This window comes from Brachycentrus maculatus, unplaced genomic scaffold, assembly GCF_059751285.1.
Source record: "Brachycentrus maculatus isolate JH-2025_06_01 unplaced genomic scaffold, ASM5975128v1 h1tg000693l, whole genome shotgun sequence".
In the NCBI taxonomy this organism is placed as follows: Eukaryota; Metazoa; Arthropoda; class Insecta; order Trichoptera; family Brachycentridae; genus Brachycentrus; species Brachycentrus maculatus.
In genome coordinates, this window is record NW_028281425.1 from 510620 (window position 1) to 534000 (window position 23381).

The window sequence follows — 23381 nt, forward strand, 5'->3', positions numbered from 1 at the left end:
ATTAAAAACAAACATTGTACTAGGTAATAAAAATGTAAACAAGTGAAGGAATTTGTTTATTTGGGGAGCAAAATTACTAACGATTTTCGATCAACATCAGAAATTGTCAGCTGAATAAAACAGGAGAGAATAGCATTCAATAAGAAAGCTAATAATAAAAGTTGTGAAACAAGAAAAATCATTATCAAAACTCTGGTCTCTAGCATACTGTTGTATGGAAACGAAACGTTGACTATCGGGCCGGCAGAACGGAGGCAGCTTTTGAAATGTAGTGCTACAAGCGCATGTTCGGGATTCATTGGTTAGAGAACAAATTGGGAGCAGTAGGGGTATGGAATCTGGAAGCTTATTCAATAAAGTTGTACAAAGACGAGATAAACGGATAGGGCATAATATAAAACACCCAGGCCTGCTTTTTACGATTGCGGAGGGCATGTGCGAAGGCACAACTTACAGAGGGCAAGCCAATAAAACTATATGGACCAGATTATCTCCGACATGCGCTGTAGCATATATAACACGAAGCTTTCTAGTAATGTTTCGACTAACAAAATGCACATTCAATGCGACCTTATAAGCCCGGTCGCTTGTGTAGAAACGCGTCTGTTATTGAGGTACCTACCTAAATATTGTATCGTGTCTTCGCGTACACGGCCGAAGTTTTCCGAATTCGTTTTCAATGTATCACTAAAAATCAATCAATTCGCTTATTTTTTGCTGGATTTTTTAGAAGAAAAACTTTATTTTAATTTGATAAAGATATGACTATATTTTGAATGAACCAAATCAACCTAAAAAATAATAATAATTGGGGTTTTAAAAAGCGTAAACGCTCGCTTACGTGCTGGCTTAGTCCTCAGCCATTCTCATCTACCATCTACGTCATTTAAATCTATGGGATTGCGCACGGCTTGTGGGTGTCAGCTAGGGGCTGGGGCAGTTTTTATTATTATTTATGTGTAAATATCCAAAGTTGTGTGATACCGGACACTCGGAAAAAATATGTGCGAATTACCCTCTTAGTTTAGTGCCTAACTTTTACACGAGGCGGTGACTTTAGGTGAAAACCGAACTTAATAAAGCATCCGCCATCACAATGGGACTGTGCGCGAGATGGTTTTTATTAGGTCTTTACGTGTTGTTTATCATACATTTCCGCAATATTTTTGCGAATGGTGAGTAAAGAGTGTGTTCATTATTACGTATTTGCATAAACCGCGCGGTTATTATTAGTAAATTGCGGTATCTAGATTCGCTTTGTATACAGATGTATAGACATTGTTGTCTTAAATGTGTCGCTTCCGCGCAATAATATACATTCATTATTCGTTATTGGGATATCCCGCCGCGCGTGTTGACTAACAACGAGACGGCATAACGTCCCTGTTTTATCTCGGCTCCACGTTTCCATGTTTATCTGCCGAATGTTTTGTTATGTGTGGACAGTGACCGGCCCTCTTTGCGGTTTTTATCTTCTCCACTAAATAAACTGATAAGAAAAGCAAACGCGTTTTGTTTTTGATTCATAAAAAGGTTTCCCTAATGTTGACCGACTCGTCTGTCGTATTTTCTCACATTGAGACTAAAGTTGTTTGCACTGTGAAATCACTTCATTTTGACTTTGTTTTGTTTATATACTGTCGATTTTATATTCAAAACGATTATTAATTTTAATGTATTTATTGTAACTGCAGACAGTTGGAAGAATTCCATATTGAATTGTTGGGTAATATATCCAAAATAAAACACGGTTTTTGTTGGATTGAATTCTATATTTATTTATGTATATTTCAATACGTGACGCATTTCGTCTTCTTAGGACATTATCAAACACTAATGTTTGATAAAAGTGTTTGATAATGTCCTAAGAAGACGAAACGCGTCACGTATTAAAATATACATAAAGAAATGTAGAATTCAATCCAACAAAAACCGTGTTTTTATTTTGGATATATTACTCAACTATTAATTTTAAAACGAATAATGAAAAGGTATTTTTTTAAGATTGATAACAATGAGTGTAAAATGTCTCTAACTGTAAATTTGATGTTTTAGAGTAGTCATCAGTTTTTGTTTGTTCTATTTAATTGTAATATTTTAAAATTAAATGTAAAAAATAAGAATAATAAATAACTAGACACCAGTTAGAACACTTTTCAAGGGTAAAAACTAAAGTAAAAGAAGAATAACGTTTGCATAACACCGTCATGAAAATTTTATATATAACAGTACATTTCATTAATTGATTCGACAGTCACTTTGTGGTAAAATCATCAATTTTTAATGAAAGCTTAAAAAACGGGTTTGAAAATGATGCGGAATGCTTTAAAACACGTGTCACTGTAGATTTTAAGAAATAGTGGTATTTACTAAGTAAATCTTAATTAAAAAATATAACAGTACAGTCTGTATAGTTGGTCACTGGATATCTGACATGCAGAAGTCCAACAGGTCATGCAAAATATGAATAATTTATATTATTATATTATTTTTTGACATCTCAACAAACATGACGAAGAATATGGATGTTTGGGTATTAACAATGCTTACGACCATCATAGGCTGGTTTAAGTGATCACCTTACACACGTGTAACATTCACCAATTCTACCCATGATTGACAGCCACACAACAACTTCTTGGAACTTCTATACGTATTGTTCAAATTCGAAACATGTGTTTGAATCACTAGAATTTCACTAGACATCTATGGTGAGATGAAAGAAGCTTTTTATAGAGCGGAAACTCTTTTATTTGTACGTGAGGTCCGAATCTTGGATTATAATCACATACATGAGAAACGGTAGAAAATATCCTTTAAAATTTTTTATTTTAGCTTATAATTTTACCAGTCAATTTATTTATATGATTTTGAGTGTGTCCAAATACTTGTTCTGGATTATCTCCTATTAGGAGTTATATAATGGTGGGGACTGACCGGAGCCATTTGGTTGTAACGTAACACGCCACGATGCGAGCATTTGTATAGTCAGCACAGTGAGCCGAGCGCTCCATCCATAGTCGGAGCGCTCGCCACAAATGACTTTACGTTACGACGAAATACTCCCGTCAGTCCCCACCTTTAGAGATAATCCAGATTTGTGAACATGTATTTGGAAACATGTGAACATGTGATTTGTGAACATGTGTTCGACCAATATTGTTTTTATAAGCGCCCTTGAGGTAGTGTTTTACGAAAATGGCGCTACACAAATTATTATTATTATAATAGCCACTTACGCGATTGAGGCAAGAGCAGATACTTCCAGAACAAAATCTCGGCTTGGAACCTCCGAGATGAAGACTCTCCGATCCATAACCGAAAACACATTGCGAGACCGAGTAAGAAATACCGACATTCGAAGCATGTGTAAGACGGAGGATATCATGAGGTGGGGTCGACACGAAGGCGATACTGGAAGGAACATATAAACAGAATGTCAGAAGACAGACTTCCACATATCGCCCTCCAAGGCAACCCTGAAGGACGCAGACCCCCAGGCAGACCTCCGAAAAGATGGAAAGACAGCTGGGAGTCGACATCCCAAGAGCGACATGCGGAGACACAAACAGATCCCTAGGATCTACAAAAAGAAGAAGAAGAAGTATTTGGAAAAACTCAAAATGTTGTATATGAATAATTGTTTTGTTTGTATCTTGCAGAGGTGATTCCGGAAATAATCCAGGTGAAAGCGGAGGGTCACCTGGGGACCAACGCCACCCTCTCCTGCGTCATCACCCCCGCCGACGCCGTCGTGGAGTGGACCTTCCACGACACGCCCATCCTCATGGATGGCAAGCAGTGAGTCCAACCCAACATCCATTTTGTGTTTATTCAAATGTTCCTTTTATCAAGCAGCACTCCCCGCGCCAAGCTTCAAGGACCGGTCCTGCATTAACGCGGATTCATAAGTCGTCGTAAAGTCAATTTATATTTTCCAGTAACTTTGTGGTAAAATCTATCCATTTTCAACCGTGTATGGTGTTTGAAAATGATGCTGAATGCTTCGAAACACGTGTCGCAATAGATTTCAAGAAATAGTGGTATATACTAATTGTTTATAGATTTGACGTTTAATTTGTAGAACTCCATTTTAATTTATGCATTAAATGTTAAATCCAACGCTGATTTTTCGAGTCTACTAAGTTGTATTTTATTGTTAGAAAAACACATAAAAATCAATTTCGTGACAATTGTTTCGCCTAGTTATGTCATTTTCCATTGAATGTTGAACATTTGTTTGAAAATGCCATAACTAGGTGAAACAATAATCACAAAATTGATATTTATGTGCTTTTCTAACAATAAAATACAACAAGTAAACTCAAAACTGTTTGATTTAACATTTGATACATAAATTTAGTAATTGTATTTACTCAAAATTAAAATAAATTTATATTGATAACTCGATGCCATCTATTCAGTAAAGCAAAACTTGTGTTATATATAATAATAAAAAACAACTGTACAGTTTTTTCCACACTTCTTTTTTTTGACCAGTGAGCTGGTTTTGTTGTTACCAACATTATCAGACTGGTCTGTCCCAGTCTGATGATATTGGTAATGACAAAATCCGGTCACTGGTACAATAAAAGTGGAAAAAAAACTATGTGGTTGTTTTATTATATGAAATGCAGCTTTACTTAGTAAGAATAAAAATTAGTCAGCGAGAAAAGCCAGAGAATGATTCCCAGTTGACTAATGATTAATCGTGATACATATAAAATGAACAATTGTTCGTTATTTAAAAGATGGCAATGACGACGCGTAAATCCCGAAAGCAGGTTGATGGAATGCAAACAGCAAATCGCCATTGCGTTGTATTGACATCCACATCTGTACTTATGTAAACACCAACTGTATTCATTGTTGGCAAATAAAGTTGTTCCAAACGATATCGTTGGATCATATCACTGGACAGTTTTATTATCTTATGAAAAATCAAATAGTTTTTACCTTGGATATTATGATTGATGTAACTGCTGACTCAGTCAGGCCGACCAAAGAGTGGTAGCATTTTTATTTAATGTATTTAAAAAAAAAGGTTTTGCTTAATTTTTACCTTCTTATGATGTATAGGGTTTATTCTTCCTTTAACTATTTTAAGTATTATTATTATTATTTTAATTGTATGATTTTTCAGTTTATTCCATAATGTAGCTTGATATGAAAGAGATTTTAAATTAGATTTTCGTAGGAGTTGTTTACGTTGTATGACTGCGAGAACAAAGTGTCAGCTTTCATTTTGATGAAGTAAATAACCATAGATAAAAAGAGTGTTCAAAAATTTTGTACAAGATTTTACATTTTGATAATAAATCCCAATTTTTAATTGTAAAAATATTTTCCTTCAAGTCATTTATATTTCGTGAGCAAACTGCAAAAATTTTACCAAGCCAATCTATTTAATATTGAAGTAAACTCATTTAAATAGTTTATAAAGTTTTTTTTTTATATTTGTTTCTCAAATTTTGGTAAAATGTCGTTTTAATCTTTGGGTTATTAAAAAAGTAGGTTAAAAATCGTCAGTTTTTTTTCATATTATTTCTCAACGACAATGCTTGTTAACAATGTACCAGACAAAAATTTTAAACAATAGACCTATTTATGACCCTTTTTATATTCATTGTGAGTCAGAGGTTCTCAACATAAGATGTGACCGGATAGTTTTTTGTTATAATATTCTATTGGATATTTTTATAAATACATGTATCGAATATAATCTCGACATATTCAACAAATGAGCTAGCCAGCGATATTGACCTCAAATACTTAACGCGCCGTATGACGTATTCGTCGAGTAGTTGACATATTACAAACATTTCTATAATTGCGGGTATTCTTTTTTATACCTGAATGTACAGGATGAGACTTGTTGCATTCGAGTTATAATACAGCGGACATATCACGTATGTTCGTACAGGTAGGGCGGTTAACGCAATAATTCAAGATTTAAAATTAAAAAAACGCAATTCAGAAATAGTAGTGGTGAATCATTTAAACATTATCGCTCGTTCAGTTTATGCGATACGCTCTATATTTAAAATAATATTCGAAATTAATAATCCCGCCATATTATAATCCAGCAGTGCGTGAATGCAGCTTGAATCGAGAGAGACCGTTATTTTGAATTCCAGGTACCGCTCGTCCCTGCAGAACGTGACGCTGTCGGTGGACGCGGACGGTAACCGCGCGCGCGGTGTGCTGGCGCGGCTGCACGTGGCGCACGCCACGCGCGCTCAGCACGGACGCTACGCGTGCCGCGCGCGCTCGCCGGGCGCAGGCGAGGCACGCGAGGGCGCGCTCGCGCTCGACCTGTCGCTGCCGGCGCGCGCCGCGGGCGCCTCTCCGGGCCCCGTGCGCGCCCTGCCCTCCTCCACGGCCGTCATCTACTGCATCTTCGAGGGTTAGTACCGAATCGATTTCTCTTTGCACTAAATAATATCCTGCAGCGTGACTACATTGCTGCGGATTTTTATTTACTTTTTGTGCCAGTTGTTCCTGTGTTTACATGGATAGGTAATGGATGTTTGGACTTTACAGGTCCTTTATTTGCTAATGTTTACCATTCTGTCCTTGTTTGAACATCCGTTCCGTTTTGCTTTTAAAACTTGTAAATATTATAAGGCACGTGCGAGTGAATTAGCCTCTAGACGAACTAGTAGTACTATTAGTAGTTTCAAATCAATTTGTAGACAAGATTCTTGAATATTGGACATATCCACAGTGTCGGTGATTTATTGCAGGATTCAATCTGACGGAAGTGAAGTGGCGCAAAGATAAAGAGATGGCCAAGCTCCCTCAGGAGAACCAGCTGTCGGTGCAGATCAACGAGACCCACATCAACGGCTCTCTCAAGCTGGCTGACATCTCCCGGAAGGACAACGGTCAGTGCGCCGACTCTTTCCTCCTTCATACACGATGCGGCTAATTTAACCGAGGTCTAAACGAGGTAGTTTAACCGAGACAAGGCAAGCCCAGGATGATGCGGGAGATATTTCTTCCTTTATTGCTCATTAACCTTTAGCCCCCCAGTGGTCCTTTACGGGAACCCGGATTTGCGTCGTTCAATGCCAATCGATCCCATACAGGACCGGTTGATTGTGATGCATTTCACTATTGGATTACGCTGATATATGACAATAGTATTAAAAATATGAATATCTTTGAGATACTGATCCATTATTTTATTTTTGGTTCCGATAAATATTTCAGTCATCATGCGTAATATTAGTATTTGTACCTGCATCACAAGGTTGACTCTTGGGAGATGCGTCGTGTTTTATAAAGTAGACCGTAATACAACAAAGCTGCTTTATTACGGTAAATTATTATAAACAATATTTTATTTTGATAACGCTTTTTATTTTACCTAAATAGGACGACTAATTTTAGGGATTTAATTATTTTTATAACAGCTACGCGTAGGTAGCAAGTCACGCGAATATTTCACAAAAATGCTCGGGCAGGGCGCTACCCTTTTTGCACGCGGCGCATGTCCGTCTAAAGGTTAAAGTCACATTTGCAAAATAAGACAGGAGAGAGAAAATCCATCAACATTTTTGTAAATTTGAAACTCAGGAACGTACCTGTGCGGAGTCCGGGACGCCATGCTGAACCAGATGGTGGTGGAGAGGGTGGAGCTGCTGGTGCTGGAGAAGCCGCAGATCAGCATCGACTTCATGAAGGCCGTCGGCGCCAGGAAGATCTACCTCAACTGGACTGTAAGTAATAATTAGTAAGAATACGTGGAAAACATATGTGTGAAAGCTAAATACGGAGTAACTGAGGCAACTGAGACCGGTGTAATTCGGGAGAGTTAAAAACAGTCTCTGAAATATAGTTTGCCCACGCGGAAAGTATAGACGATTTTAAAATGTTTAAAATCCATTGTTGCTCAACTATTATGCTATATAAGTGGGCCTACCTCTACGAATGTTGCCTAAGTTTGATTCTTCTTCCTCTTCATGAGCCCTCTGCCCTCCAATGCTGGATATAGGCCTCTTCTTTTTTTTTCCCATTTCCTTCAGTCGGTTGCTGCTTGCAGGCAGATTTTACCCCCTATAATTAGTTTGATTACTAACTAATTAACTTACCATCATGCCGCTGCTCCGCAGGGGTAGGCGGAGCGAATAGAACGCCACACCACTCTGTCCTTGCAAACATTCTTCGCCTCTTCCACGTTCATGCATCTCCTCATACATACCCGCCGATTGTTTCGACTCCTAACCTGACCACTTATCAAGTATTTGGCATACTTGATCATGCCAAGTTTTTCTCGGCCTTCCTCTGCTTCTTTTTCCAATTACATTCGCCTCATTTGTTTTACCGTTCTTTCCTCACTCATTCGTTCTACCATGTCCAAACCATCTCAACACACCTTTTTTAATTTTATTGATAATGCTTGTCTCAGCTTGATCACAGCTCAGTTTGATTACAATGTCTATATATTTTATTTCACACTTTGTATGACTCACGTTCCTGGATAAATTAATGGGAATTCACTCAACCTTAGTACATTGTCTCGTGGTATCAATGATGTTTTTATGCCAATTTAAAATTTGTACGATTTCTCTTCCCAGATGAAGTGTGGCAGTGTAGTAGGTCGCGGTGTCAGCGTCATTTTGTTCCGTTTTATAATTTCTACGACTTGTGATCCCAGGTGAACGATGGCAACTCGCCGGTGGAGGCGTACAGCCTGCAGCTGCGCAAGAACGGCACGGAGACGTGGACCTACCACTCGAGCCCCATCAGCCCGCTGAGCACGCAGTTCGTGGTGTCGGACCTGGAGTCGGGCGTGACCTACCAGCTCAAGATGCTGGCCAAGAACTCGCAGGGGTACGGCCCGCCCTACGCCGATCCGCGCTGGATCACCACCCTCGACGAAGGTAGGATTACCCACCTTTTGTGTTACGGTAACAAGAGATTCAATTCCTGATTGCTCCAAAAGTGACATGTATTCATTCATTCTTTGGGTTTAGAGAGACGGAAAAATAAAAATAAAATTTGTCCGCCTCTGTAGCGTAATAGTCAGCACGCTCGGCTAACGTACTGGAGGTCCCTGGTTCGGTTCCAGGGGGGGGGAGGATCAAATAAATAGAAGTGATTTTTTTCACTAATATTTATTCAATATTGACCCTGGACTGGTACCTGAAGCGGAGGGCTTATCACCCTTCCTTTATATTTTAACGATCAAGATAACACTGCTTTCATATGATGCAGTGCCCTATGCACCATCGGGTGCAGAAGAAGAGAAATTAGTCTTGGTATATTATATAAACTAGTGTTATTAGTATAACGGTCCTTGTCAGATCCCCGGTTCGTGCCGTCGCTGGTGGTGAAGGGGTTCACCATGTCCTCGGTGACGGTGGGCTGGAGTGCGCCGCCGGAGCCGCTGGCGGAGTACGTGCACTACTACGAGCTGCTGGCGCGCGAGCCCGGGCGCCCCGACACGGCCGACAAGGAGGCCGTGCACTCGGGCAACTACCGCAACCTGCCCTACATGTTCGACAACCTCACGCCCGACACCAGCTACATCTTCAAGGTGACGCAGTCTTATAATCATTCTCCTACTTTGCCATACAACGTACTGAGACGTGTTTATTAGGATGCTGAATGTGCGTATGTGCAGGTGCGGTCGTGCTCGGAGCTGACGAAGGAGTGCGGCGCGTGGAGCCAGCCCGTGAACGGGTCCACCATGGACGGCGCGGCCGGCCCGCCTTCGGGCGCCGCGCTCGTGTGCCGCTACGACCCGGTGAGCGGCACCGCCATGCTGTACGCCACCTGGCTGCCGCCCGCCACCCCCAACGGGAAGGTCATCCGCTACAACGTGAGTGCGCCCGGTCTCGCTTCAGGCGGGGCGGTCCAACCGACTACCCAATGACATCCTACAAATCACCAGTGAATGTCCGCTTCCAGGTGGAGTTGTTCAGCAACGCGTCGTTCCTGAACGCGGACGGCAACCTAGAGAGTCTCTCGTGGGGCCCCAAGATCCGGCACGTGCAGGCCACCGCCAACTCCACCCGCTTCGAGAACATGGCGCCCAACACCAACTTCACCGTGAAGATCAGCGCAGTCACCAGGACCAAGAGGCCCGGGGAACCGGTAACTGACGATGCTAGCGTGCTCACGGCAGGCGGAAGGAAACCGAGTTTGGTTCCTCGAGCGAGCTAACCATGCTCTATTATTTATTTACTTTCTGTCAGACATTTGTATCTAAAGTCTTTAATTTTTTGCATATTTATAAATATTGTGATTGGTTAACTTGATTGGTGTTAATTTGAAATTCATCATCATTCCTATAGCAATGCGGGCCCGAATTGGCGTGGTACATTTCCAAGAATTTCTGTCGGAATGAACAAATGTGACAATGGACGTTATGTGCATCCCTTAAGGGTATGTACGACCATAGTGGGATTCATCCCAAACCCTCAGACAAAATAAGCCTTCTCGGGGATAAATGACTGCTGTAAAAATTTAACAACAATATTCAACAGACAATAACGATCCAAGAACATGTGCTTAAACTATTAAATTGTATGGGATAGAATGGCAGTATTTAATATCTCAATTATGCCAGCTCCCATTCGTATGCCAGCTAAAGCGCAAAACCTCAGAGACAAAACCATCATGTCAGATCACGGAGGGCGGCAAAAGAGGATAAACACAAGTTCCATTTGTAATGTGTTAGTCTGGAAGTTACAAGCTTTTGTTTTTTAAGTTAGAAGTTTTTTCCCATGATGTGTGCGAATCAACGATAACGTATGTACACTTTCCAGGTGACAGTTTGGTGCACGACGCCTCCGTCGGTGCCCCCGCGCGACTCCCTGCAGAGCCTCCGCTGGGACAAGGTCCGCGAGTACGACGGGCGCTGGCTGTTCCGCCTCTACATGCCGCGCATCAGCGAGCGCAACGGGGCCATCTGCTGCTACAGGTGAACTATTCACCGAGTCCTTGCTGTTAGTCGAACACTGCCTCTCTCGTGATCATCAGGGATCCGGAATGCTTTTACTATACCCTGATGTTAGCTCTTATAATACTCGGTGTTTGAAGCGCTACGTGCGGCGCAGTCAAGTGATAACTGGAGAAGAGTCATTGCTTCCACAAGGGTCACAACCTAATGAGGAATAAGACGGAGAAGAAAATACTCTGTGACTTGGGTAGTTTTGCTCGCGTTGTGTGGAGTCTGTTTTGAATTGGCATCAACTTTTGCAAAATTATGCCTGGGAACAATATTTTTTAAGTAATTTTGTTATCGGTCATACAGAGTATTCCTGGTACGCATGAAGAACTCTCAGCGGCTGGCCGACATGCCGTCCCCGGAGCACCTGGCCGTGTCCTCGTACCGCCAGGTGCACAGCGCCCGCTCCGCCGCAGGGGCCTACCTCGCCGAGATCTTCACCAGGTACGCACGCCTCCAATATCATTGCAAAGGCCGCTCGCCTGTAATCCATGGCAGCGCAGTTAAACTTGTACGATGACACAAGTCTGTGAAGACCTGCTAGCTCTCTCCCCTCTCCACCTAGACTAGACCTCCTATCTTCACCATCGGCTCGATGCCACTGTTTTTCATTCTTACATCTAAATTACAACAAACTATTGAATCTTACATCAAAGTTTGTTGTAAGAACAGTAATTTCCTTACCCTCTATCATCACCTATGTCATCTGTATCCCATTAATATATGCCGGGTGGAATTTTATTTATGAACACATTGAATTGATGAGATTGGCTCGATCCGTTTGTGTTGCAGCAACACCCTGCCCTCGGAGGTGATCCTGGGCGATGGCACGTCCCTGAATGCGGGGGACCCGGCGTCGGTGCGGCAGTGCGGGCGCTGCGCCAGCCTCGCCCCGCGCCCCGCCGCGCTCCCCACCCCGCCCTCGCAAGAGGAGCTGCTCACCGAGATCGTGGACGTGCAGGAGGTGGAGCGGAGAGAGAAGTGAGTCATCTTCCTCAGTGAGTTGTATTCTCGGAACACCAGATTTGAGAGATTTCTCGAAGCGAATACGCACTATCTACTGGAGAACTAATCAGCCGGATTGAGTATTCTAATGTGTTTTCTCTCGATATATTTAGAAGTATGTATAGTTTATTTCTAGTTTTAAACAGCTTAACTTTTCGTTCCTCGATTTTACAGAGCGCTCGCTGATGCCAAGACTGACCCCGTTACCACTACGGCCGTCCCGACCACCACGGTGCTGCAGGAGGAACCCGCAGAAGCCACCACCACCGAGAGCGTCGACGAAGATTACCGTAAGTTTCCTAAAAATCAAATTGTTTATTATCCCTTGATAAAGTTAAACCCCGCAATATCGTCTTCTTCCAGCTGCCTCCACCGAGAAGAACGAATCTGACAATAGCAAACCTGCTAAAAAGAAAAAGAAGATCCGAAGGCAATTCCCGACGGACGAAACAGCCAAGAAATTGGCCCTCCAGGATCTGCAAGATTACCAAAACTCTCAGCCCGATAATACCCTGGAGAAACAGAATCCGGTGGTCGGGTACAATGACGAAAAGAAGTTCACCCTGGACGATGACTTTTATATCAACAGGAGAATCTCCCACCAGAACAAACCCGGGACACTGGAGAGCTTACGGGACAATACCGAGAAACAAGACTGGAAGGATGACCGACTCAAAAATGATTACGCAGACAATAAAAGTGACGATAGTCTGGAATTTGAAGAAGACGACGTAGTTTGGACGAATAATGACGAGGAAGATGTGGAAGAGTTTGTGATGCGTCCTTCTAAAGCAAATAGCGAGGAAGATAGGCGAGCGTTTGCAGGCGACGATTCACAATATTTGGGCAAGCACAAAATGGTCGCCAGGGACGCGGGCAATATCGAGTCTCGAGTCGGTCTGTATTCCCGCCACGCCGTCTGGAAGCGGCAGGTGGAGGAGACGGACAACTTCGCCAAGCTCATGGTGGACCTGGCCAACGAGACGCCCACCAAGCTGGAGGCCAGCCAGGAGGGCATCGCGCGCTCGGACCAGAACCAGGGCAGGAACGAGCGCCTCAGGAAGCTGCAGGAGCAGAAGGAGCACAAGGGTGACGCCGAGCAGGCCGCGGTCGCGAGCCCGGCGCCCGAGGAGGGATCCGCGGACTCCGCGCTCCTTCCGGAGGACTCCTCCAGCCAGATCTTCGATGGCCAGCTAGATATCGACTCCAATTACACGGGATTCGTGGAACTGCTGGGTAAGCTATATTTTCTTCATCTCTCCGTATGGCGGTTAAGAGTTTGGCATACGGACACATGGCGAGTAACTGACCGTTGATGTTTCCAGTTCATTCGGAGGGAACAGAGTGGGCTCCGGTCTACAGTAACTACTTCTCCGTACTGAACCCTGGACCTGATGACATCCCAACAGGAGACAGCATATTTGAGACTGCATTATTAAAGGTACGTTCGTTTATTGATTTCGTTTTAATGGTGAACCTTCCATAAACTGCTGGCCATCCTTTTTTTTACATTTTCTGTAAATTTTGTTTCTGTTGCAATGTGTTATCGTGTAACTCCTCGATTGTCCCGCTCTATCCTCCTCTCTGTCGGGTGAGTGACGCGCTATTTGTGTTTGTAGGGGTTCGCTGTTGCCGTGGCCATAATGCTGCTGTTGATGATAATATTCTGCGCATTCCACGCTCACGTTCGCCGCAAGGAGCCGCAACATGGCGTGGAGATGAACACCCTGCAGACTACGCTGAGGTAAACACCCGCACGCTTGTTTACTGAGCGTAACTCGTTAGCCATGTTTTCCCTGGGTTGAGTAATATGGCGTGTTCCAGGAATATATACCAAGGTCTGCGCGGAGGGCGGCACCAGCTGGTGTCGCACAGCCCCCCCGACATGCCGCCCATCTCCAAGGAAAACCTGCTCGAGGCCTACACCGAGAGGCAGACTGACTCGGGCTACGGCTTTCAGCAAGAGTTCGAGGTATGTTGGACCTTCGCAGCATTGTTTCATATTGTATTTTATCTACTTATTGGCTGCAACTCTCGCTAACTTATTTTCTACTAAATGCGTATTACCTTGCTCGATGCCTCGTTATGTTGTCTTGTAGGAAATCAGGCACTTGTTATATAATTACTCTTCATCCCCGTAGGTACATACACAACATTTGTATGTGCAGCATGTGTAAAAACATTTGTTCGCACTGTAAAACAACTAATTGTTTATATTTTCATAACAATATAAAATGATACTTTTGACAAAGGGATGGATCATGTGTCATTGTGCATGGTCGAGTATGGTCGATGGAAGATCTCATTTTCCAAATCCAATTGATGGACATTTGCTGGGGAAAATATGTTTTAGAGCTTGCGATGTGCCGGATAGAAGTGAAGTATAACGGCAGTCGCCGTATGTGTTACAGCTCTTGCCGGATTCCTTTCCGGACCGGACCACCGAAGCCTCCGAGGCCAAGGAGAATCAGGGCAAGAATCGTTATCCGGACATCAAGGCGTACGACCAGACCAGAGTCAAGTTGTCCTTGCTGGACGGCATCCAAGGGAGCGACTACATCAACGCTAACGTTGTACTGGGCTACAAGGTGAGGACCCATACCCGTACCTCCTTCCCTGCGGAACCTCCTCCTCTTTTTTTACCATCTCTCTTTATCTTCAACTTATTTAAATGTTTTTAATTCATTTTATTACTGCCTGCCCACTTATCAAACAGATAAAAGGGCGACAACCCACCATCCATACACATATATACATTACTGCTTACTTAATTTTACCTACATACTTGATATTTTAGTTAAAACGTAGCGAATTCTTCATACTGCAGATATTGACGGTAAAATGCTGATCTTGGCGGTGCCATAATTTGACAAAATATATTTCCATCTCGTTAGCCATATGTATCGTGTGTTTGTAAGTAAGAGAGAGACACATGGTACAAATGTTTGCTTTGCAGTTATTACACATCATATTAAATACTTTACTCCTTCAGAGCTTAAATGGAAAATGTATCACCTAAATGATTTGTTTGATATCTGTTGTAATAAAACAATTCATGCAAAAATACAAGGGATTAAAAGTGTGATTGCACTGCGTGCATGACATGCAAATTATGGAAGTAGATTGAATGTTGAAATGTTGATGGGTGTAAGAATGGAAAATAAATAGAAAGGAATGTGCAAGCTCAGACAGGTACAATTGAAAAGGTCAAGAACGGGTCTTCGAGGCAGTTTGATCACGCAAGTGACATTATGCTGAAATGTCGGGATAGAAGATGGATAACTAGGCAGTCGGATCCGTATCTAATTCCGTATGATTGTCCATCGTGGTCCAGGAGAGGAAGAAGTTCATCTGCGCGCAGGGCCCCACGGACGTGACGGTGCACGACTTCTGGCGCATGATCTGGGAGCACAACCTGGAGCTGGTGGTCATGCTCACCAACCTGGAGGAGTACTCCAAGGTCAAGTGCGCCAAGTACTGGCCGGACCAGCACCACGCCGACAAGGTGTACGCGGGCAACATCCACGTCACGCACCAGGGCGAGAAGAGGTACTTGCACCATCTCTGTGAGAACATTATCCAATTACCGTTTCTACAATTTCCTTTGCGTATCAACCTAATTGAACCAAATAGTCTGACTAGGTATTTTATAAAGAATGTAACGGATGGGTTGTGTTGCAAATGTATGTTGCGAGCTAAGAAAATTGTGTATTTTTAAGATATTCCGACTACATCATCCGAGAGCTGAGGATCAGCAAGCAGCCCGTGTCAAACGGCGACGGCGAGATCATCGAGGCCAACGGGGTGAAGAAGAACGGAGGTACTGTGCTAGCGCTTGCTCCTTCGTCTGTCGTACACCCGTCGGGCGGTCCTCACGCGGCTCTGTGTGTTCCAGTGGGCGACATGAGCAACGGGAACGGGAACGGCGCGGCGGGCGGCGCCTGCGAGGAGCGCGTGGTGAAGCAGTACCACTTCCTGATGTGGAAGGACTTTGTGGCGCCCGAGCACCCGCACGCCATCCTGAAGTTCATCAAGCGGGTGCGCGAGGCGAGCAGCGGGCGCGCGGTGCTGGTGCACTGCTCGGCGGGCGTGGGGCGCACGGGCACGCTGGTGGCGCTGGACCACTTGCTGGAGCAGCTGGCGGCCGAGGGGCAGGCGGCTGTGTTCAACACCGTGTGCGACCTGCGGCGCCAGCGTAATTTCCTGGTGCAGTCGCTCAAGCAGTACGCCTTCGTGTACCGGGCGCTGCTGGACCACGCCTCCTACGGGGACCGCGAGATCCCACTGCCGCGCCTCAAGGCCGAGCTGGACCGCCTGCGCCAGACCGGTGAGGGCAAGGCCATCTGCGCCATGGAGGCCGACTTCATGCTGCTCAACTACATGGTGACTCTCTCGAACTTCCATTATATCTCTCTCGTAGGAATGATTTTTCACATATGTATTTAAAAGTAAGTTTCAACGTAATGTTTATTCTTTAATAATAATAACCGTCTAGTGGCTTGCCTATTGCTCAACAGCGATACAGTTATGACCAACAAGTTGTAATTGTATCAATTAATTTCGATGAATCTCGGCAAGAGGTGCTATCGAATTAATATAACGGAATAACCGGAAATCAGAGGCTAACAGACTAGGAAAATCGTGTCTGTACATTTGTACTTTATTATTATGTATTGTTAGAAAATTTTGCGCAATAAAGATTGTTTTTTCGGTGTTATCTTGTAGAAAAAGTCACTGGCCATAGCGGAAATAGAACGTGCTAGCGAGGCGGGCAGCGCGCCCGAGCACGCCGCCAAGAACCGCTCCGAGGCCGTGCTGCCGTACGACCACAACCGCGTCATCCTCGCCCCCCTGCCCACCAGGGAGCACTCCACCTACATCAACGCCTCCTTTATAGAAGGTCAGTGCCTCCCTCTGTCTCTAGTACGGTCTATAGTACACTGCCGGAACACGAGCCCACCACAGTCCAATTTGATTATGTTTGCAGGTTATGACAATTCAGAGTCGTACATAGTGGCCCAGGACCCCCTCCCCAACACCATAGCGGACTTCTGGAGAATGGTGTCGGAGCAAGGGATCTCTACTATCGTGATGCTCAGCGAGGTGAGTACCGCCGGCCCGCTCCGCCCGATGCAAGAGTGGGGTCAGCAGTCTGTACTGTACGGTGGATGTGTTTCAGCTCGGCGAAGGCAAGTGCCCTCGCTACTGGGACGACCAGGACATCACCTACGAACACATCACCGTGAGCTACCTGCAGAGCGAGTCCTGTCCATACTACACCCGCAGAGAGTTCCAGGTCACCAACACTAAGGTAATACCTTTCTCCGTCTCTTTCTGGTCGTATCCTTCATATCAATTATAATTCTGACCCGTCGGTTCCTAAAACTAAAGCATTAATAGTAGTGGATAAGCCAAAGCCCATGTGGACTAAGACATCACTTCCTGTATCAGCCATACAGGAATTAGATAAATTTGTTTGTGTGTGTGTGCCTACAGAACCAGGAGAGTGCGCGGGTGACGCAGCTGCAGTACCACGGGTGGCCCACGGTGAGCGGGCAGGTGCCGGAGGTGACGCGGGGCATCACGGAGCTGGTCGGGCAGAGCGGGGCCGCGCCGCCCGCCGCGCCGCCGCTGCTCGTGCACTGCAGCCTCGGCACGGAGCGCTCCTCCATGTTCGTGGCGCTCAGCATCCTCGTCACGCAGCTGCTCACCGAGCGGCGCGTGGACGTGGCCACCGTCACGCGCAAGCTGCGCACGCAGCGCATGGGCTGCCTGGACACCTTCGTGAGTATACTCTCTGTGGCCCGCCACACCTACCGAGTACCGGGTAGGCCCCTAGTAACCCGTGTGTCCGCTCCGCAGCTGCAGTACGAGTTCCTGCACCGAGCCATCCTGAACTACGCGGAGCTGCACAACTTGCTGGGCGCGGGGGACAGCTAGGCCCCCGGCGGCCCGGACCCGTGTGACCCGACCCCAGTCTGGTAGCGTAGTGTCCGTCGATCATCACTAGGTTTATCGTTTTTATTTATTTTTGTATGATATTACATTTAATATATTACGACTTTTTTAACATTTGATATTTAAATTTAAGGAAAATATACCAATTTAGCCCATTTACTAATAATACAGCATGTTGTTAGGTTTTGTATTTTTTAATAACTGAATTTAGATGAGAAATGTTAGGATTTTAAATGTAATTTTGTAACCCGAAAATGTTATATTTTGTATGTCCGGGAGGTGTCCTTACCGTTATATCGCTTCCAGATTTATTCAGTGCCATTTTCATTAATTATCCACTAAAACGAGTCCCATTTCTGCAAGGAATTGTTCGGTCCCGTTAACTGTGTCTCCCTTGTTGGAGACGTGTCAGATTATATACCTCCTTTGTATGTGCCATACGCAGAGTCCCATTGGACACAAACACGACTGTACTCACCGTAAGCTAAGTTTACAAGTTTGTGTCGGATGACAAGAGTAATCTGGCCAGCGTAACACCCGCTACTGTAGGTGTAGTCATTAATACTGATCCTCGCGTCCATTGACGGGCTTCATTTGTACTGTAATGTTCGGTTCGGTCATTTCTTCAGCTTGATACAAATATTCACAGCTTCATCCTGAGATATTTATGGTTGTGAAACACTTTTAGCTGACCAAAATGTTGACTACCAAATTGGATTCATTTTGACATAGTCTAAAACCAGAGTTGTACGCTTTTAAACTATGAAATTTTGTATTGATTGTTATTATTTTCTGTTCTTTTTTGTTTGTAAATAAAAATAATACTTGACTCTGGCAGAAACATCCTTTCACCGGGTGACTGCCAAATCATTAATTTGAAAAAAAAAGAGAGTTGTGATATGATTGGTGGTAGAGTTGGAGCGAATTAATGACTTTCTATAATACATTTTTACAGATTGATTTACAAATTATATGTGATAAAATAAATGATTTTATGGTCTTATTAATGAATCGAGTAAAAAATTAACCCGATTGAATTACAATTGTTATTTTATTCTTCCGCTCTCTATCGTCACCCGATGTCCATAGAGCGTCGCATCGGATCCATGCAAAGATAATAGAAAGCTTATTAGGCGAGGAAAGGAAAATATTGTGAAAGCACAGATTGTTACGAGGATCAATATTAATAACTATCACAAACGGTACAAGTTGTCGGGAACACCTCCCCATTTCAACAAATCCAGTTCCACCTCACCCCAATGTTGGTGCTACTTCCATCACGTCTCATCACATCACATGGTTTATTATATCCAATCATTGGATTCAGCACGTCTCCGAGCGCAGATATTTGAGTCGAAATACTTAGTTGTTTTTCTAGTCGCTATTTGAAATTAAGTTAGGCCATTTATTTGTCTTCTTCCGCCTGCAAACATAATTACTATTATTCGAGTCGTTCTATGGTCACTATAGCGATTGTTTAAATTTAATCCTTTTTTACGAATCGTTACGAATCTCAGGTATTCCAATGTAGAATGCGTTAAATGAGCATTGTGACCGAGTGATATATTTTTATTTTATTAACAGTAATGTAGATTGTAATGGTATACTCGCAACTTGTGGTTTTATGATTTTACGGGTAAAAATAATAGTATATTATTGTTCCGTAACTTTATAAACTAAAACGTGTTATTATTACATTTGGTAATCATTTCAAAAAGAGAAATATATTTAGGATTTTTTTCTTCTAAATTTCATTGAACTGTGAAAGACAATCTGAAAATGTTGAACAAAATCCCGGCGACGAGTTGATTTTTATGTTGACCCAGCTGGAGATGCAGCCCGAGTTGTGACATTCTCGCTGTCGGCGCATACACAAATTTCATTGTCAATGTGCAAATTGCCTTTACGGTAAAAAAACTGTATGGAAATACGAACTTTGGAGTAATGAATACACAATGTTGCTGAGAAGAGACGTTGTCGCAAGTTGCGAGTTTACCAATAATGTTAATCTGTGTTAATATTAGTAGACTAACATGTTTTGTTTATCAAGTGACGAAATCGCAGTGAACAATATTATTTTTTTACTTTGTTTAAACTAACCTCCGAACGTTAGGGGAGATAATTTTACGTAAAGAGAATACTCCTTATTATATAATGCGTCTTAGTGAACTAGTAACCTCTACATTTCTTCCCCGAAAGCACAATGTAAGAATAAAACAAAAAATACAATTCGCCGTTTAACTGTTGTATTTTTTATGCATTTTATAAACACAAGATGGGAATGTATCCATAGGTTATGTCACACCCGTTGCGCTTTTCAAAATGCAATTACTTTTTTCATCTTACATTTACAGTCACAAATTTATTAAATTTTCTCATAAATATTTTGTACTTCAGTTTTCCACCTACCTGTCTTTTGTTCTGATCCCGATGGTTCTCAGGGCGCCGTGTCGGATCGATCGTCGATTACAAATATTCAAAATAAATATTCAAAAATATCCTTTTATGCAGATTGCAACAGGGTTTAATAGCGTCAGGTGTGACATTATGAGTATTTTTTTTTGTGAATATAAAAGAAAAAATATTTTATTTGTGTTTTCTTTAAGAAAACAGAAATATTGCAATGTAGCGAGGCGCAATAAGCTTTCTTTGCATGATAATTCGCAAACTTTTACTCGCTTTAGAAATATTTATTTATGAAATATGTACTCGATACTGTCCTGTGCTCAAATAAAATCAGGAATACATAGCGTAACAATAAGAAAAATGTCTGGAAATCCACATTACTTGTAGATTCAATTGTAATTTTAAATCGGAATTTGCCACATTTATGTACACCTATCGCGAGCGGTGTTGCGTAAGGCACTAGGAATAAATTGAAGTTATTTTTTTACGAATAGCAATCTCGGGAGCTTGAATCATTCATCGGCGCATAATCCATCGGTGAATACCAAACCTCCGAGTGCGACAGTACCGGCCGGACTCGGATGGATTTGATATTCATAGACGGAAGTTATCTCTAAATGTCCACTCGGCGACTGGTCGACCGTGATATTTTAAATAGCAATCGGTTAATGATTAACTTTAACGGACGCGCACTCGTCCTCGCTAACTTATTTAAGATTCGGTTTAAGTCCACGTTTAATCCCATCGATAAAACACAAAGCAATATGGAGTGTTCACTTTGTGAGGAATGTGGAGCTTCATTCCAAAACGAGCTATAATAAAAAATTAGCAAAAATAACCTTCGATCGCCATCTTATTAAGGAAAAATAAAGTTTACATTCCTATAAAAAGGTATTATTTAAATGTGAAAAAACTATGTATCTAAAAAATAATTCGCAAATGGAACTAAGAAGTGCGAGATCCTCATCTATAGCGCATGACAATTTTTCATTTATATGGAAGACAGAGTGAGTGCCAAACACTGCTTTAAATTTTTATTTTTTATATTCTCGCAATTGAAAACACATTAATAATAATAATAATTTTATATATTCAATCAAATGTTGCCTGTATTAAAAAAGTATTATAGCTTGGTTTGGAACCAATCTCCACAAATCAATAACTTTTTTTTACATAAGTATCAAAATATGAATTGGTGTTACTATTGTGGAAACCATTGAGGGCCCAGTAAAAATAATTACTTATTTATTTTTTTAGAAAAATGTTAATAATATTAGTATATAACCACTCACCGAGATTTTTGTGTCTACCGGTTTCGAGACATACCAGTCTCTTCGTCAAGACAATTACTTTTGATTTTCAAAGCTAATTTTTTAAAATCCATATTAATAAAATAAATCAATTGATTTACATATCTGCAGCTGTTTTTGTTTGCAGTTGGTGGTTGTTTCTGAGTATTATCTTGTGGTATTTCTTCAGTGGAAAGCAAATTGATACATTTCGTACCCTAAAAGTGAACTGGCGAACTAAAATTTCAGTTGTGTACATACAGAGGCATGCCAAACAATTTTGTTGTTTACATCAGACCGCCTCCGTGGTGGTCAGCACGCTCGGCTACCATTCTGGTGGTCCCGGGTTCGATTCCCAGAGGGGGCCAAATAAATATAAGTGATTTTTTCACTCTAATATTTATTCAATATTACCCAGGACTGGTACCTGAAGCGGAGGGCTGATCACCTTTCCTTCGTGTGTTAACGATCAAGATAACACTGTCTTTGTATAATGCAGTGCCCTATGCACCATTGGGATGCGGATAAGGGTTTGAATTGAAAATTGAAACATCAGACACATAAAAAGTTCATTAGGTCAGTTCACTACTTACAATAATTTTCTTAGTAGAATTGCATATTATCGTAATAAATATTCATTATTTTAAGTGAGTAATTTACATAGCCCAATTGATATTGATAATGATTTTGATATAATCGATCACTGGCCAAATAATATAAGTAAATATACAGCTAAAAATAATATTTTTTGTTGTAATCAATCAATGTCATATAGAAAAAGAAAACCTAGATCATAATTGGTTAAAAACAAAGTTTTAGTTTTATTTTATAAACTTCCAGAAGTCGCCTCAATATTTAAATTGCAAACCTTAAATATGATCATCTAAAAACAATTGATTATTTAAAAACACATTTTTAATCTAAAAGATCATCTATATTAATTCCTTTATTTATATTAAACTGCGTTAAAATTATATTTTTTTGGAATTATGTATATCAATTTGCCTTTCTGTCAAGAAGTGCTTTGTATAATGTCCCAGATAAGCACCAACAACATCTAAACATGAATTTATGAAACAGCCGTACAAAATTCAGTATGTTTATTTGACAGATGATTTATTGGGCCCTTTTATATGGAGTTTTCCTTTCAGTGGAAAAGATTGGAGGGGAACGTATATTAAGTCAGAGAAAGGAAGTTATACAAACCAAATATGTATGTACCGGTGGTGATCAGGTGATCAGTGTCGATGCTGAACTGTCCTCAGTTTATATTGTAAAATAATAATGACTCGTCACCGCATTATTTTGAAGAACTGGTAATAATTATTGATATTTATTTATGTGTAAAATAAACGAATTTTTAATGTAACCTTGTTTCACTTCTATTCATTTTAGACGCCGATTAGAATGCATATTATAACATTATAAAAATGCTTTTACTTTTCTATAATAAACTAATAAAACTCAGTTATAGAATAAAATTGTGTTTAGACCGTGTTTTGGTGAATGTCATTAACACCTAAAAGGGAACAAACGCCAGAGGACGTTCACGCCGCGAATATCTTTGCGACTTAAACGAGGACACGAGCTGTTCGTCGTATGAGGAGCTGAAGAGGGTTTCGCAAAACAGACAGGAGTGGCGAAGGAGGTGTCATTTGTTGCTGCAGACCAATCCACAGGATCGAGAAAAAAGAAGAGGATTAACTTCTGAATTGCTAAGCGATCATTTTGACTGATAAAATTATATTAATAACTTTTTTAGG

The 23381-nt window shown here is 42.0% G+C and overlaps 2 protein-coding genes across 2 annotated transcripts in view; one reads left to right on the plus strand and one right to left on the minus strand.

Moving 5' to 3' along the window:
- The window catches only part of LOC148300557 (IQ motif and SEC7 domain-containing protein 3-like), a 111541-nt gene extending 106464 nt beyond the window's left edge, over positions 1-5077 (minus strand). The window contains exon 1 of the mRNA XM_088274619.1: positions 4957-5077. The gene's annotated coding sequence lies outside the window, so the exon portion shown is untranslated. The remainder of the gene's footprint in view (positions 1-4956) is intronic.
- Positions 885-22987, plus strand: LOC148300558 (tyrosine-protein phosphatase 69D-like). The gene is made up of 26 exons (XM_088274615.1): positions 885-1175; positions 3663-3801; positions 6138-6406; positions 6747-6887; positions 7582-7724; positions 8663-8888; positions 9312-9544; positions 9632-9829; positions 9919-10104; positions 10779-10933; positions 11267-11404; positions 11753-11941; positions 12140-12255; positions 12329-13201; positions 13291-13406; positions 13585-13709; positions 13790-13937; positions 14377-14553; positions 15300-15514; positions 15685-15785; positions 15861-16348; positions 16691-16865; positions 16953-17068; positions 17145-17276; positions 17462-17749; positions 17828-22987. Exons 1-26 carry the CDS (start codon positions 1097-1099, stop codon positions 17903-17905), a joined length of 5244 nt encoding a protein of 1747 aa, XP_088130741.1. The 5' UTR covers positions 885-1096; the 3' UTR covers positions 17906-22987.
- The last annotated feature ends 394 nt before the right edge of the window (positions 22988-23381 follow it).